The sequence below is a fragment of the Loxodonta africana genome, chromosome 19, assembly GCF_030014295.1.
Source record: "Loxodonta africana isolate mLoxAfr1 chromosome 19, mLoxAfr1.hap2, whole genome shotgun sequence".
Taxonomy (NCBI): Eukaryota; Metazoa; Chordata; class Mammalia; order Proboscidea; family Elephantidae; genus Loxodonta; species Loxodonta africana.
In genome coordinates this window covers 17100254-17118102 of record NC_087360.1, presented here as the reverse complement: position 1 = coordinate 17118102, position 17849 = coordinate 17100254, and the positions used below count along the sequence as shown (strand labels likewise).

Below are 17849 nucleotides of genomic sequence, written 5' to 3'. Positions count from 1 at the left end.
TCTGGCAGGGTGAGAGCTGACCAGCGGATCACCGAGTCACGCCAAGTGGTGGAGCTGGCGGTGAAGGAGCACAAGGCTGAGATCCTTGCTCTGCAGCAGGCTCTCAAAGAGCAGAAGCTGAAAGCTGAGAGCCTCTCTGACAAGGTCCACACCTGTCCCTTCCGACTTTTAAGAAAATGTTTTTGTTGCCTTCTTTTTGAAGCCATGCTTGACAGAAATTCAAATGCAATCCATAGTAAATATATTTCATAAATGCACACTTGATCACTCCAAAAATGTCTCACAGTTGTGCTTAATCCTGGGACCTCCTTGGTTGGCATTAGCATGGGTGGGTATGGTGGGTGCAGGCGTTTCTTGGCCAGTTGGTGACTTCTTAACATCTGCCTGTCTGAGCCCTGAAGTCTGAATATTGACTGCTGGTTTTCTGGCTTTTATTTCTAGAAGGCTTTTTGGATTTAATGTCAAGCATCGTTGGGGAAGTGCTCATTCCATTGCTGCAATAATAGGCTGTTCAGCATCTCCATGTTGCAAGTTCAGGGACATGATGGGGCCTGATGAGAGATGCAAGTCCTCGGTATTTCACATTGGAAATACATGTGTTCCATCCGTGTTCTCTTTACAAAGCAGCGTACCAGTGTTGTGGAAGTTTTATCTCATAGTCTTGACAGAGCATTTAGACTAGTCATTTCAGTATTACAGGTAACAAAAGTGAAAATAGAGAACTTTTATGACTACACATACGGACTCGCACAAGCACACTCACACACATATAAGATAAAGTAGCAGTCCGAAATCTGTGTTTTCCGTAACTCTTGGTTATTTTTTGATTATAAAAGGAATTATTTGGGGTCATTGTAGAAGGTATGGAAACCACTTAAATGTAAAGGAAAAAAATGACTTGTAGTCCATTACTACTGTTATATTGGTGAATTTATTAGCTTTCTTCTCTTTGATTTATGTGTGTGTATATAATATGTACATATTTTTATGAGTTTAGTTGCCAACTATATATACAGTTTTATGTAATTTTAAATTATTATATATCTAGAGGCTTTTTCTGACTTATATCCTTTGAACATATAATTAAAAAAAATCAACGGCCTGGTAGTACATTGTACAGATGTATTTAATTTTATCATTCCACTTGTGTTCAAAATCTAGGCTGCTTTCAATTTTTTGCCATTATAAATAACATCATAATGGACATAAATCTTTATGGATATCTTTAATTATTTTCTTACAAGAAACCCATAGAAGTGGGTTTCTTGTAAGAAAATACTGGATTCAAGGCTAGAAGTCCCTGAGACTGACTTACTAGGTTTTTTTTTTTAACCATGTAAAAAAAAAAAAACCATAGGGAAAGAGAATTTATCATTCAGAAGTAAAATTAACTTTTTTATGTTTAACATGTAGAATAATCTTTCCTATTTGACTGTTATTGAAGCCTTCTATAGCAAAGGCCTTCCCACCCTTGAAGACTCCAGGCATTCCGATACAACTTCTTGGTCTGCTCCATACCTTACCAAACTTATCAGTCATTATTTGTGTACATGTCTAATTATGGGCTCCCCTCTATCTTTCTGATTCAGTGCAGGTTCCCTGGTGCAGGTTGTCCATCCCTCATGCCCAAGGCCCCTGTTGTAATATTGTACATGCAGTAAGCATTCAAAATGTGATGAACTAAATTCAGCCGAGATGAATACTTGCGCAGTCATCCTTTCAGAACTTGTCACAGCTGTGTATACGTCCCATCCCTTAGAAATATTTTGTATCTTCACGTCATAACCTGTGGAAGACTTTCTTATGACATGGACTTCTGTGGTATACTTTCAAAAACAACAGCATTTGTTTTCTGATCTTTAGAACTTGATTGTTTATATGTTGAAGCTTGGATTTTTGTACAAGTCGTTAGCATCTAACATTTCTAAATGTGGTATCATGTCCAATTTTTCCACCTGTTCAGCTGAATGACCTGGAAAAGAAGCACGCCATGCTTGAGATGAATGCGCGAAGCTTACAGCAGAAGCTAGAGACCGAGCGAGAACTCAAACAAAGGCTCCTGGAAGAGGTGAGGGGAAAGCACCTAGTAAGTCGAACCAGGTGGGATTTCGAAATAGAAATTTTGTTACATGCAGGTGGTCAGATCCAAATTAGACCTTCACAATTTGAAGCTGGGGTTTGTGAGGAAGGGTGAGGTGGTTGTTAATGCTGCTTTTAAGGCATTTAACATATCAGAATAATGTATCATAAAAGCAGAGGGTCCCCTTTTCATCTCCGACCTGCATGGTGTTTAATAGTATTCAGCGCATGGTAATAAGCACGTGCCCAAGAAAAGTTTACTACGGGTGAATGAGTATTGAGTTCAATTGTCCTTTAGCGTTAATATCCAGAGTATATTAAGTTATTCAGACTATTAGCACATCCATGCAAATTACCTTAATGCACAGGGCAGTGACTTGATCAGATTATGCTGAGTACCAACTTCATGAGGACTTTTGAACATTCAGTTAATTCAATTAAAAAAAATTATGCCCTGCTTTGGAGACGTAAAATGAAAAGCTTGAATTGATCTCCTAAGCCCATCCCTTATGTTATTTCCCGTACCTATTAGCAGAATTCTGAAAGTTGCTATTTAAATTGATGACTGCACGCCACCCCCACCTAAAGCCCTGTATATTGAATCACTAATAATTGGGCTTTATTCATTGGAATTGACCTACAAGGATAAATGAATATGTAAGGATATCTAATGAAAAGTTTGAGTCCAAAGGGGTTTTCTGTTTAACATATTGTGAGCCAGACTGTTCAATTAGCCAGAATTCTCTGTTCTGGTTAATCGAGGTTTTATTGTATGTTCCCCATAACTCTTGAGACACTGTACTGATAGAAATACTATTGCTATGCTATTAAGCATGGAACAGGTGTTGACAGTTTTGCAGATCAGTATGAAATGCTTTATGGAATGATAGTTTTAAAATTATGGGTGGGAAATTCACCAAAGGTGGCACTAAAAACCCTATAATAAAAAAAAAAAAAACCAAACCCACTGCTGACGAGTCAATTCTGACTCATAGCGACCCGGTAGGATTTCCAAGGCTGTAAATCTCTATGGAAGCAGACTGCCACATCTTTCTCCCATGGAGTTGCTGGTGGTTTTGAACCACCGATCTTTTAGTTAGTAGTTCATTGCTTTAACCACTACGCCAGCAGGGCTCCTTAATAGAAATTTAAAAATCTCCTGGTGGTCAAATAGAGAATTATGATGTCTTTTCTGGGGTGAATAGGCAGTGTCCCCACTTCAGGCACATGTTGGAAACAGGACAGAAATAACCAATGACCTCACCTGTCCTATTTTCCTTCCAAGGAGGGAGAGTTGGCCCTGACAGCTCAATACTTTGGTTCAAGGTTACATGGTGAGTCAGTGACAATGCTAGGAATAGAATGCCGAAATCCTGATTCAGTCCCCTTTTTCTCACTTCTCAACTACACGAGAACATTTCCACTTTTCCAGACTGTGCCTCACAGATAAATTTTTCAGTATAGACATCTGTCTGACGTTGAGTTTGTGGCGGATTCCAGCAGACAGTTGAAACCATTATGATACAAAGAAAGATCTTTTATTATCTAAAATATGCTTAGGATTCTTGCTTATAGTGTGCACTTCATAAACATGTGACCAAGAGTTCAACCTAGATGTCTTCTTCATGGGCGCAGAGACTTTTAAATGGGGCCAGAGTCAGAGTCTCTGAGTTGGAAGGGATCTTATGTGTCATCTAATCCAAATCCTGGCACTTGCGCCCCTATTCCCTTTATCCCTGCCCATGGCAAACTTTACTAGCAGATCTTTCTCCCAAATCTTTCTTCTTGGGCCCAAAATGGCCTCAGAGGTGTCCTGAATGTGGCACTTTACAGCTACTGTTAGTCTGTTAGAAATATTGCCAGAGCTGCAAATCCATTTGCTGGTCCTGGTCAGGTTAATCTCCCATCCAAACGAGAGAATCTCTTCCCCAACGGTCTTCCTAGGTGGGCCCCATTGAAACTCGGCCTAAATACTCACAGTGACTTTGGGCATCCCAGCCCATTTTTGGGGAACTCTTTTCTTAGATAAGTCCTTTCTTACTTTGAACTAAAGTCTATAACTTTTTACCCATTGGTTCTATTAGGTAAAAGCATGAATTTGCCATTATTTGACTGTTTTATAATTTTGAAAACAGTAATTTCATATGATTGCATGTAATGCTTCTACCATTTAGAGCATTAGAAAGTAGGCTGCTATCACCAACCAAAATAAAAAAAAAAACCAAAATAGGCGATTAATATTGATTAATAGTCAAAATAACTGATGCTTCGTTAGCACTGAATTATGTGCCAGGTACTCTTCTAAGTACTTTACATAAACTGACTTATACAGTCTTTGCGACAATCCTATGAGATAAACTACTTTTATCTCCATAATGGCCGATTAGATATCCAAGTGACCCTCTCACACCAAATAATCCTCTCTTTCTAAATGAAATATTTCAAGTCCCTCTAAGCTTTGGATATACTTTTCTGGTCGATTTTTCTTTTCAAAGAGAATTTCTGGAAGCCTGTGTGGTGTGAATAGCACTGAATACAGTAGAGGTATCTCCACCTCCATACTGGGCTCCATAAACCTCTGCCAGTCACCTGGGCTCTTGGGTAGCTTTATCACACTGTTGACACCTGCTGACCTATTAAATTACCACTTACCCTGACACATGATTTTGCTTTTGTTTTTCTATCTTTGTGTTCTATATTTGTACAGTTTAATTAAAAAAAAAATACTATCCTTGTTGAACTTTCCCTTGTTGGTTTTGATCCACCTTCTAGTTCACCAGGGTCGTTTTACACTACGGTTCCTTAATCTAGCTTCCTCATTCTTCTTCCAGGTCCAAGCATACAACTAAAGCCCTCTTCTCAGTTTAATATTGAGCCATGAATAAACCTCCACTTGATTCTCTCTGGGAGGGCTTCCGGGAAGCAAGTAAATAGTTTGGAAAAACATTTTGTAGAGCGCAAATATCACTTCCTTGTTTTTTATTGTAGTAAATGGCCAGCTTATTTCTTAGACAGCTAATGGACAGTTGATGTGTTTATTCTAGAAAAGTATTTTGCGCCTGGCTGTCACTGAACAGATCTTGTCTCCAACAGTTGTTTCTCTGCTTCCTTCCTAATAAGTAATGTTGTCCTTAAAATAGTGGGGAGGAACTAATGAGGCTGATTTGCGGAAGAAATCACTCGTACTGCAGGGGACTGATAACTCCCATTAAGAGGTTATCTTAGCTAGGGTTCGTTTGTTTGTTTTATTATTATTATTTTTTTCTCCGTATTTTGGGCAGTTGTGTGGTTTGGTTCAGAAATTCCAGGTTATGTACACAGCCCAGGTGATCTTTTTAGTTACAGGTATCCTTTGCTTTATGGCAGGAACCCACAAAGTTTTTTTTCCTTTTTCCTCTTTCAAATATTCAGCCCACTGACTTTGAAAACTAAGGTCAGAGAGTATGAAATAGAAATCAGTAAATATTATAGATATTAAAAAAAAAAAAAAGTCCTGTGTCACAGCCAATGAAAGGAAAGAGGTTTGTGGAGTCGGATGGGCTGGGAAAGGCAGATGGAAAAGTGAGGAGATAGCACCTGAACTGGATGGAGGAGAGAAAGAAAAAGGGATGGAGAGTACTGAAATTTAGTAAGCACCTACTGTATGCTGGACACTGCACTCAATATGTCAGCCAGTGAGGGGAGGTGTTATACCCACTTAGAGATGAAGAAACAGGTTTCGAGAGGTAATAAGAGCCACTCATGGTCGTATGACTGATAAAGGTTAGAGTCAGGATCTGAACCAGGGTCTATGAGATTCCAAAACACGGGTTTATTCCACTATTCCATGATGCCTCAAAGAGTCTGCTGCTTCTCAAGACGAAGGACAGATGAGGAACAGAAATGGAAAGCAAAACATGGATGGGGAGAAGTGAAATAAGACAGAGGGGATCAGAACATTTCTGAGGTCAGCAATGGTCCTCTGCCTGCGGGGGTGAGGACTGTGAGATCTGCCACTGCCTTTTCGTTTTTTTTTTTGTCGTTGTTGTTGACAGTATGCATAGCAAAACACACATCAGCTCAACCGCTTCTGTATATACAATTCAGTGACATTGATTATATTCTTGTCATGGTGCATCCATTCTCACCCTCCTTTTCTGAGTTGTTCCTTTGCCGTGAACCTAAACTCACTGCCCCTAAGGTTCCTACCTGATATTTCAAGTTGCTGTTGTCAGTTTGATCCCATATAGATAGTTCTTAAAAGAGCGTAATGATCAAGGCAGACGTTCTTTACTAGTTAAGCTAAGCTATTGCTTGGTTTTAAGAAGACTTCAGGGGATATTTTTGGTTTAAGGTTTAAAGATTATCTCAGGCCAGTAGTTTTGCAGGTTTATCTACCCCCCATGGCTCCAGAAAGTCTGGATTCCATAAGAATTTGAAATTCTGTTCTGCTTTTTCTCCCTTTTGATCAAGATTGTTGTATAGAATCTTTTTCTGGTCTCATGGCAAAGGTAGCATTTGTTCATGGAGGCAATTAACCACACATTCCGTGTCCTCCCCCTATTCCTGATTGGCCTTCTTCTTCTTCTGTTGCTTCAGGCGAAGAGAGACCAATTGTTGTGCCTTGGATGGCTGCTTTCAAGCTTGTACATAGTTCATAGGATCTTAAAAGCCCTTCTTTTTTTAATTATTAAAAAATTAGTTTTTTTTTTTTTTGGTTGTGGTGGAAATGGGTAACAAAACATGTCATCTCAGCAATTTCTACATGCACAATTCAGTGACACTGATTATAGTCTTCAAGTTGTGTAGCCATTGTCACTGTCCTTTTCCAAATTATTCCTCCACCATTAACATAAATTCAGTGCTCCCTAAGTAAAAACTCCTCCTTTCCACCTCCCTCCCACTCTGGTAACCACTAATAATCTTTAGTTTCTATATATTTGCTTATTTCATGTAAGCCAGATCATATAGCATTTACCCTTTTGTTACTTACTTTGCTCGGCGCGATGGTTTCGCAGGTCAGCCATGTTGTGGCATACACTGGGACTTCATTTATGGCTGAGTAGTATTCTTGTTGTTGTCTTTTAGAAAAGTCCCTTGGCGATGTTTATTGCTCTTCAGCTGCTCTCTGTCCTTGAGCCTGCAGAGGTCTAGGCTACCAGGGAAGAGATGATTTGGGCCACAGCGACTGTGATTAGACTGTATCCTGGGGGTTGGATGAAATAAGGCAGAGTCCATGAAGGTGGCTGCCCTGCTGCTTTTTAGAAACACAAGCCTTTCAGGAAAGAGCTATGAAACCAGGGTCTTTATAGCCTGCCCTATTGTCTGATAGACTTCCATTGTAAAAACTGGAGTGAGATTTTCAGCACAAAAGTATTTCTAATATACTAAATTGAATTCTTCTTTTCTGGGTTTTGCTGACACTTGTACGGAATCTGGGATCTTCCTCTTTCATCCTCCCCATGCCATAGAAATGTCTCCTGTAATTTTGATTCTTTGTGTACTTGTTGGGGTCCTCACCCTGACGAGGTGCATATTAAATTAGGGGTGATCTGATTTACCTTGTGTACTTCACACCACCTGCACAAAGTGATTTCCCATAACAACAATTGAGATCTTAAAACAACAAATAAGGACAAGTCATTGGAACATTGCCATGGCACTAAGCCACTCTGCCTTAGATGTCAACTCAGATGGCTCACCCTCTTAAGTACCAAAATATCCTTAATTATAACCCCGACTGGGAAAGAGGACCCCTCCGAAGCCCAGCCTGGACTCCCTGCTATGCTGGAGATCCTGTGACTTGCTGACCATGAGAGATTTCCGTGAAAGTCCTTTTTAACCGTGCATGCGTCATTTTGGAATAGAGGACAGTTGGTAATTCTGGAATGAGATGATTTCCAAAACTGCTGTGTCGGTGCTGTGTCTGAGATTAGTTCGGGAATAGGAACTGTAGTGGAACCAGTTGTATCGTGTGCGGTACTGAGCCTTTCTCCGGCCCCGCTCCCTACCAGCAAGCTAAGTTACAGCAGCAGATGGACCTGCAGAAGAACCACATTTTCCGCCTGACTCAAGGATTGCAGGAAGCTCTAGACCGGGCTGATTTGCTGAAGACAGAGAGGAGTGATTTGGAGTATCAGCTGGAAAACATTCAGGTGAGGGCCAGCCACGAGGAACCTTCTACAATAGGACTTGTGTGTAGTGGTAAAGCATGACGGCTAAAAGCCAGCTGGGGAACTCGTTGTGAATCCTAGCTATCATGAATCCTTTTATCTTTTCCTAATATTTTATTATAAAAATTTCTAAACATTCAGAGAAGTTGGAGGACTTCTATAGTAAGTGCCACCTGGATTTTAACCGTATGCTCTCTATCTCTTTTTTTTTTTTAATTTTGTTGTTTGTGAAAATATACACAACAAAGTGTACACCATTTCAACAAATTCTACATGTACAATTCAGCGACATTGTTTACATTCTTCAAGTTATATAACTGTTCTTGCTCTCCTTTTCCAAATTATTCCACCACCATTACATATAGCCACTGCCACCTAAGTTTCTCATCTAACCTTTTGAGTTGTTGTTGTTGGTTTCAGCCCACAAGGATAAATCTTCGATGCTCAAGGCAGACATAACTTTACTAATTTAGCTAAACTGTTGTTTGGTTCAAAGCAGACTTCCGGGAAAAGTTTTGGTTTAAGGTTTAAAGTGTAAATATTATCTCAGGGCAATAGTTTCAGGGGGCTGTCCAGCCTCAATAGCTCCAGAGGTCTGGATTCCATTGAGAATTTGTAATTCTATTCTTTTTTTTTTTTTTAACCTGTCTATCCATCGATCATTCTATCCCTTTGTGTGTGTGTGTGAGATAAAGAGTGGGACTAAATAAATAATATCGACTAAGCGCAGTTTCTGTTGAATTTTCATGTGTTCCTGCCCCAGCGACTTTATTTTTTTTGTTTTCTTGAAGGCTCAAATTTAAACACATGCTTCTTTCTGGGTCTGAGGTTATTTTCGTTTTCACAAATTTTAGGTTCTCTATTCTCACGAAAAGGTGAAAATGGAAGGCACTATTTCTCAACAAACCAAGCTCATCGATTTTCTGCAAGCCAAAATGGACCAACCTGCCAAAAAGAAAAAGGTGGGTCAAAGCGTTTGTAAAGCGGGAGTGGACAGTTTCGCTGGATCATTCATGAGTCAGTGGATACAGCTGTGATAGTTAAAGGGAGCTACAGAGATGCAAACATTTTGCATGTTTTCTTATTTTAATTTTTGTTGAAAAACAGGTTTTGAGATCATTAGAGTAGCCCTTACAAAGGATATCTTTCATTGATCCAGTCTTGTAACCAGCTACTTTATGTTCATGGCCTTAAAGATTGTAGTGCCTTTCTCTGTTATGGGAGTGATTTTTTTTTTTTCTGAGTAGTTGGGGAGGGAAGTGCTATGCAGAGAAAAAGGTTTATACAAAGGTCACATGTATGGGACTCCAGAGGAGTTCTCAGGTCACGTGTATTGGGCTTCAAAGGGATGAGCGGAGGTCATGGCTACAGGGCTATACAGGGATGCTCAGGTCACATGCACGAGACTCAGAAAGGGCTTTAGAAATCTTCTGGTCCAGTCGTTTTGATTGGCTAATGAAGTGACTGGCACTCAGGGAGTGAAGTGACTGACTGGATAGCTGGACCCTACGCTGGGTACTGTACCACCGCTTTTTATATTGTAGCAGACAAACACGTTCAAAACTCTGGATGTGGCCATGTGTGGGTGCACATACTGAGGGTTGCTTTTAATAAGCCCAATACATGCTTTCTTAAACCACTGTGGCCCTCACACTGGATTTAGCCAAGTGTTCTCAGTTCTAGAAAGGTCTCTGAAGAGCTTGCAGTTTCCTTCCAAAGACCATATCGTACTGTAGTTGTAGTGGCAGCAGTTTTACAAGACAGGCCTTGGATGACTTGGAATACCTAGGGTGGCAGACTGGAGCCAGCAGTTGGCCTAAATGTTCCCGGTGCCGTCTTTACCGTGTGGGGGTTACAGTAACGTTCAGGGGTAGGCCTCCAACTAAGGGATGGCTGCACGGGAAGGACTTTCTTGCTTACTGTGTGACTGTGTGTTTTTTATGCTTATGATATTTAATCTTTTTTTATTTTAGCAGCAGTTTGTTTCATGGTTATGTTATTTGATGTAGTTAGGGTGTTTTGTTTTTTTAAATTAGGTTTTTTTGGTTGCATTATTCTGTTTTGTTTTTTTTTTCCATGTATAGTAAATGTATCCATTTGCATGTTTTTAAAGTACGCCCCTGGTTTTGACATCATTTTAATATCCATTTTTTTTTGGTTCCTTTTTTAAAACACTCGTCTCTGTGTCTTGTAACAAAGCATCATGAGACCAATTCAAAGGCAAGAGTGATTTCTGAGCCATCTCTCCTGACTCCAGCCTCCACTTCCATTTTTTGAGGGTCAAGACTGTCAGGAAATGCCTCTTCGGTCTTGAGAATACTAAAGGAAGAGGTGGTGGCGATGTGAGCATCTTTAGCCCTCTTGGTGAACTCTTCCACACCACTCTTTTTTTCAGCCAGCTGGAACGGGCTGTGGCTCAGCATAACCTTTTCCCCCTTCACATGCCATTTTTACTAAATACACTTACAGTGAGTATGCGCCTGGCTTTCGTGGTTCGTTCCTCCTGAGTCAGATTTCCTTTAGTTAGTATAAAGTGCCAGTTTCCAGAAGTTAGGAGATATCTCTGTTTCCATTGCTAGGGTTTATTTAGTCGACGGAAAGAGGACCCTGCTTTGCCCACACAGGTTCCTCTGCAGTACAATGAGCTGAAGGTGGCCCTGGAGAAGGAGAAAGCTCGCTGTGCAGAGTTAGAGGAAGCCCTTCAGAAGACCCGCATTGAGCTCCGGTCTGCCCGAGAGGAAGGTAGGGGCTCTCTCCACCAAAAAGTGCTCAAGGCCGTGGAAAAGGCAGAAGGCCCATCTCAGTGAGATTGATTGAGACTACTTCAGCATGTTTATTTGTGGCCCATGAGCTTTCAGTCCAGACATCCTGAGACTGAAAAAGCTTTAACATCCTTGGTGTTGCCCATTTGGCGTGACATGTGTCCTTTTGGTCTTGGGTTCTTGAAAGACAGCTCAGGGGCAGGCCACTTGGCTTGGTCCTCTTGGTGACCCAGCTAACTTCCAGGCATTGTACTGGTCTCTTTGCAGCTGCCCACCGAAAAGCCACAGACCACCCCCACCCATCTACGCCAGCTACCGCGAGGCAGCAGATCGCAATGTCTGCCATCGTGCGGTCACCCGAGCACCAGCCTAGTGCCATGAGCCTGCTCGCCCCACCTTCCAGCCGCAGAAAAGAGTCTTCGACTCCAGAAGGTACGTTCACAAGGGCCTGGTGGGCTTTTTTTTTTTTTTATTTTAAATGGGCTGAAATGCAGGCATATAGTGAAAATTCCAAGCAATTCACAAAGAAATCAACAGTGAAATGTAAATCTTCTCCCTCCCAAATCCCCATTTTCCTTACCTAGAGTCAACTATTGCTTCTGGCCTTTGAGTTCTTCCAGAGATGGCTCACACTTTTAATCAATACCTGTATTATTCACATATTTGTTATATTATTACAGTCAGCTCTTGTTATTCACAGTAGTTTCATTCTGTAAAGTCTCCAGGAATACTGAATTAGCAAATACTGAGAGAAATACAGGGTTAGGTTCCCATGAGCCTCTGGTCACGTTTTCGTAAACTAATCAATACATAGGAAACTTTGGTGGCATAGTGGTTAAGTGCTACAGCTGCTAACCAAAAGGTTGGCAGTTCAAATCCACCAGGCACTCTTTGGAAACTCTATGGGGCAGTTCTACTCTGTCCTGTGAGGTTGCTATGAGTCGGAATCAACCCGAAGGCACCGGGTTTGGTTTAATCAATATATAACCTTATTTTACGTGTGTTTCTGTTTAAAGATGTCTTATTTAATGTATATTGCTGATTCATTAACACGGAACTCACTCCAGCAGCACTGTAACTCACGCCTGAATGAAGCTTATTTAACACATATTTTTGCTGTGAGGCACAGCGCTTCTTGTGCTTTAGCAGCACTGCGCTTAGGAATCCTTTTAAACCGTGAAATTGCCAACAAAAAGCACAAAAATGTGAAAAACGTGACAGCAAGTAGACTGAGAAAATGACACTTGTTTACAGTCTGAGAACTGAAACAAGAAGATAGAACGTTGCCTTATTCAGCCACAGCTGGGGTTGTCGGGTGACTGGAATTTCTTACCGCTCTGTGCATGTTCGTGAATGACCATGAGGGTGCCACGAATATTGATTTTGGGGTGACAAATATTAGCGAGTAGATGAATTCATGAATATCGAATTCATAGACAATTAGTCTCGACTGTGTGTTTTAAAAGTATGAGAAAATATGTCTATTTTTTCAGCCCTTTTTTCTTTTATGGAAGTTATAACGCACTACACTATACACTGTAAGATACCTTTCTTCATCAGCACATATGGATCTTCCTTGTTCTTTTAAAAGACTTCACAGTATTCCATTGTGTAGATGTACCGTTCACTTAATCAGACCTCTGTGGGGGGGACATTTTAGGTGGTTTCCAATCCTGTGTGTTACCAGGGACGCATTATCCAATAGGCAAGGTAAGCGTGGGCTTCCTTGTGCTTACTTATCTGTAGTGAACAATTTCACATGGGTTTCACCACATCTTTGATTACCTTGCTTATTGGGTAATCTGCCCCAGTCAGGGATTGTACATTTGAAAGGAAGTTTTGATTCTGTAGAAAGTTGCTATGGGATTAGGAGAGAGACAGATGCCAGCCTTTGATGTGACAAAAAAATGTGAAATTGTTCACTGTGTATGATCTTGCCTATTGGATTATCTGCCCCTTCTTGTTACCATAAACACCCTGCAGTGAACATCCTGTGCCTTTCTGGATGTTATATGTTTGTGGGATAAATTTTTGGGAAATGAATCATTGGGTTAAAGGTGATGTGCGTTTTGAGTGTTGGTAACTTGTACCGGTTTATATTCCTACCAATGTGAATCTTTTACTTAATATAATGTTTTAATAATATATTATTATTTAATGGAAACCCTGGTAGCGTAGCGGTTAAGTGCTACAGCTGCTAACCAAAAGGTCAGCAGTTCGAATCCACCAGGTGCTCCCTGGAAACTCTATGGGGCAGTTCTACTCTGCCTTATAGGGTCACTATGAGTCGGAATCGACTTGACGGCAGAGGGTTTGGCTTTTGGTTTGGTATTATTTAATAATAATATGGTGTTTTCAAGGCTCATCCACATAGTAGCGTGCATCAGTACTTCATTCTTTTTTAATGGCTGAATAATATTCCATTGTATGGATAGATCACATTTTGTTTATCCATTCATCTGTGATGGACATTTGGGTCATTCCCACCTTCTGGCTATCATGAGTAATGCTATTATGAACATCTGTGTGCAAGTTTTTGTGTAGATGTATGTTTTTAATTCTCTTTAGTATGTGGAATTACTGGGTCATATGATAAATTCATGTTTAACTTTTGAGGAACTGCCAGACTGTTTTCTCTAGTGGCTGTATACCATTTTATATTTCCACCAGCAACGTATTAGGGTTTGATTTCTACACATCCTCACCAATTCTTGTTATTTTTCATTTGTTTAATTGTAGCCATCCTAGTGGGTATGAAGTGGTATCTCATTGTGGCTTTGACTTCCATTTCCCTAATGACTAATGACATTGAGCATCTTTTCATGTGCCCAATGGCGATTTGTATATATTCTGTGGCAGGGTGTCTATTCAAGAACTTTGCTGAATTTTAACTGGCTTAATTGAGTTGTAAGAGTTCTTTATATATTCTGGATACGAGTCCTTTTACTAGAGATATAATTTGCAAATATTTTCTCCCATCCTGTGAGTTGTCTTTTCATTCCCTTGATGTTATCATTTGCAACACCCTAATAACTTTTTAAGGAGCCCTGGTGGTGCAGTGGTTAAGCGCTCAGCAGCTAACCAAAAGGTCTGCAGTTCAAACCCACCAGCCGCTCCGTCAGAGGAAGATGTGGCAGTCTGCTCCTGTAAAGATTACAGCCTTGGAAACCCTGTGGGGCCATTCTACCCTGTCCTATAGGGTCGCTATGAGTCAGAATTGACTCAGTGGCAACCAGTAGTGACTTTTTAAATGTTTCCTCCAGAATTCAGTCGGCGTCTTAAGGAGCGGATGCACCACAATATTCCTCACCGATTCAACGTGGGACTGAACATGCGAGCCACAAAGTGCGCTGTGTGTCTGGATACTGTGCACTTTGGACGCCAGGCATCCAAATGTCTCGGTAAGAGCAGCGGTTGTACGCTTGCCTTCAGCAGCTGCCCACCTCCTCCTACAAAGCCGGTCAGGTGGGGGTGGGTTTTTTGGTTTGCTTCTTCATCATCGTGTAACACACGCATTTCCAAGCTTTTAGTTTTCAGTGGGAGGACTCTGTTTTTCCCCTGTGAGAGGAGTGAGTTTAGACACAGAGTAAAACCCGCTGAGCAAAATGTCTTGGGCCTTGCTAATTTCCAGCCTTCTTCTTCTCAAGCTGGTCTCGCCCTACCTTGAGGCTGGGTGCTGGTGCCAACTGCAGTGTGCAAATGTGTCCTTTACCCACCAGCTTGTGGGCAGCCTGGGGGGAGCCAGGGAAACTGGGTTGGGAGCACTTGACTCTCTGACCTCCTCTCTCTGCAGGCACCTGGCACCTGGGAACGCTTAAGGCTTGCCTGGTTGACAGGGCCAGACCGATGGGGCCTGGCTGGAGGAGGAGAATCCCTGGGGTTGGCCGGCGGAGGAAGGGAATGGTTCAGGATTGGCCGAGTGTGTTTTCAGATTGTTCACTGCTTTTCCCCAGAATGCCAGGTGATGTGTCATCCCAAGTGCTCCACGTGCTTGCCAGCTACCTGCGGCCTGCCCGCCGAATACGCCACGCACTTCACTGAGGCCTTCTGCCGTGACAAAATGAACTCCCCAGGTCTCCAGACCAAGGAGCCCAGCAGCAGCTTGCACCTAGAGGGGTGGATGAAGGTGCCCAGGTAGCGTTGCAGGGCAGCTTTGGCTGGGGCAGGTGCTGGCATGGGAGGCCACAGCTACTTCCCTTCCTGATTGATGTTTTCTAGGCGTGATATATCTTTTCTAGGATTCCCTCTCCATCCCACCCCTCTGCCTGACTCTTCTGAGTTCAAACCTTTTCCTTTTAAATCTTTATTTTCCCCAGGAATAATAAGCGAGGACAGCAAGGCTGGGACAGGAAGTACCTTGTCCTGGAAGGATCTAAAGTCCTCATTTATGACAATGAAGCCAGAGAAGGTAAATTAATGATTCAGGGGGAATATCATTGCACGTGGTTAACCCAGGTCTCCGAGTGTTGGCGTGAAGGCTTTGTTTTTTGGATTGCATTGGAAGCCTTCTTACGGTTTTCCCATTTTTGAAAACGAAAAACCAAATGACTTGGCTAAAGGTTATTGGTACGATACTCACACCTATAGGTCTCCCCTCTGAAGAACCTGCAGGGTGCTGCCCTGAAGATTCTACCTGCTAATACACCTTCAGAGAACTTCTGCCTCAGTCAACTAACCCATAAATCCGCATCGTCATCAGAAATTTGACTGTGCTACTCATCTGACACACTTTATTTTTTTTTATCTTCCCTCTCCGCCTTCTCTGCACATCTCTTTCCCTCCTCTTCTTTCTCGTGTGCTTCCTTTCATATGCATACCCTGTCTCTCTCCCTCCCACTCTTGCCCTCTCTCCCCCTTTTTTCTCTCTTCTCCCCTTGTTCTTGTTCCTGTTCTTTGGTTTTTCTTTCTGCCCTTCTTCTTTGCACCAAGCTGGACAGAGGCCGGTGGAAGAATTTGAGCTGTGCCTTCCCGACGGGGACGTATCTATTCATGGCGCCGTTGGTGCTTCCGAACTCGCAAATACAGCCAAAGCAGGTGAGGAGGAGCCCTGGAGCTGGGCTGGACTTGAGGATTCAGGAGGTGGGGAGGTGGGGGTGGGGGATCTGCAAAGGAGGCCCACCAGCCTCAGCTATTCCAGCGTGTCAGTAGCTGTGGCGGGATCTCAGATATCTCAGGACTATCCCTCCGAGTGAGAATGGTGGGAGTGAATCCACACCCAACCGTGTGCTATCTGTGAAATCTCCTAGATGTCCCATACATACTGAAGATGGAATCTCACCCGCATACCACCTGCTGGCCCGGGAGAACACTCTACTTGCTAGCTCCCAGCTTCCCCGACAAACAGCGCTGGGTCACTGCCTTAGAGTCAGTGGTCGCAGGTGGGAGAGTGTCTAGGGAAAAAGCAGAAGCCGACGCTGTGAGTATGACCATGGGCACTGGGGCTTGTGTTTGTAGAACGGGCTGGCTTGGTAGCTGATCTTAAAGACATGAGTGCTCTTGGCTGTCCTGATGTCCTTTGGGGCCCCCTCTCCGTGGGGAGATGGCTCAACTCTGTGCGTGATGGGGTTTTGAGGTGATGCAGGCCAGGCTCGGAGGAAGCCTGTCTGGCACCACAGCTCTTCCCTCCGTAGCATTTAAAATGGGAACCAGCACTGTTAGCTAGTTCTTGCGGCATAATAAACACAAAACCAACCCACTGCTGTCGAGTTGATTCCTGACTCATAGCAACCCTATAGGGTTTCCAAGGCTGTAAATCTTTATGGAAGCAGACTGACACATCTTTCTCCTGCAGAGCAGCTGGTGGGTTCAAACTGCCGACCTTTTGGTTAGCAGCCGACCGCTTTAACAATTGGGCTACCAGGGCTCCTTTAGGGCGTAATAGGTCTCAATTATGGCAATGCCAGCACACATACTTATAAGGAAATCCTCTATTGTTTGCTCTGATGAGGCCACTTGGTTTGAAGGTTTGAGTTATAAGCACTTTGACCCTGAAACAGTGCAAAAGGCTGTTGACAGCTGAGGCTGCTTCAGGAAGGCATTTCACAGCCTTCTCGATTGTTTCTGCAACATTTCTCCTGCAGGCAGGCTCAAAGTCCTACTTACTTTAAGATGTTCGAAATGTAGGTGTGACTTGATTGGCATCATTCTGCCTAGAATGTTCCCAGATATAAACAGCACTCATTGTTCATTGGCTTTTGCTCTACTGAAGACCAAACAGCTCTTTTAAAGCACTTGGCTTCTAATAAACACTTTAAGTGTTAGCATCTGGAAAATTCTTAACCAGGAACCTTGGGCTAAGAGCTTTGCTCACTGGATAGACCTGTTTTGAATGACTTGTTTTGCTGTTACACGTGTGAGCCTCTTACTGAAATCCACATTACTGTGTGTACAATAGGCCCGTGACTGTGTTTCCTATGAGCTTCTGCCTGCGTGGGTTCAGGTAAAGAAACTGAGGGCCTTGCTGGTCTTCTCCCGAGGTTGTACTTTGCACTGCTGCAGCCTGGAGGGAAGGTGCCTTCCCTGTGGCTTATTAACCTTTTGCAGGTGGAATCTTTGCTTCGGCCCCTTCGCTACTGCAGAACAGATCTCTGTGTCTACTACCCTCACATATTTCTATGCCCAAGCTGAGTTACGACTCAGATGCTAATTAACAACTGCCCAGTGATAACAATAATGCTCACATCCTGCCTTTTGAGGTCAGACCGAAGGGCAAGCCAAGAGCTGATGTGTGTTTTTGAGCTTTTTCAGGCGTCATTTGCCTTTATTCTTGGCACAAAACCTCTCTTGGTTCTTGCTTTTGTCTTTTTGGATGATTTGCTCATAAATGGTGCCGTCTGTGTCATTTCTTCTTTCCGTT

General features: G+C 42.5%; 1 protein-coding gene across 6 annotated transcripts in view; it reads left to right on the top strand.

Moving 5' to 3' along the window:
• CIT (citron rho-interacting serine/threonine kinase) overlaps nucleotides 1-17849 on the top strand; it is a 174344-nt gene that overhangs the window by 137797 nt on the left and 18698 nt on the right. For 3 of the 6 annotated variants that reach the window (XM_010598935.3, XM_023559453.2, XM_010598931.3), the window contains 12 exons: nucleotides 9-144; nucleotides 1964-2068; nucleotides 8073-8213; nucleotides 9086-9193; nucleotides 10811-10973; nucleotides 11261-11425; nucleotides 14257-14394; nucleotides 14947-15127; nucleotides 15310-15401; nucleotides 15923-16027; nucleotides 16240-16409; nucleotides 17388-17432. In XM_010598935.3, the coding sequence (XP_010597237.1) occupies nucleotides 9-144; nucleotides 1964-2068; nucleotides 8073-8213; nucleotides 9086-9193; nucleotides 10811-10973; nucleotides 11261-11425; nucleotides 14257-14394; nucleotides 14947-15127; nucleotides 15310-15401; nucleotides 15923-16027; nucleotides 16240-16409; nucleotides 17388-17432 (1549 nt within the window). The remainder of the gene's footprint in view (nucleotides 1-8; nucleotides 145-1963; nucleotides 2069-8072; nucleotides 8214-9085; nucleotides 9194-10810; nucleotides 10974-11260; nucleotides 11426-14256; nucleotides 14395-14946; nucleotides 15128-15309; nucleotides 15402-15922; nucleotides 16028-16239; nucleotides 16410-17387; nucleotides 17433-17849) is intronic. The other 3 variants (XM_010598934.3, XM_010598933.3, XM_010598936.3) reach the window with 3 other exon arrangements.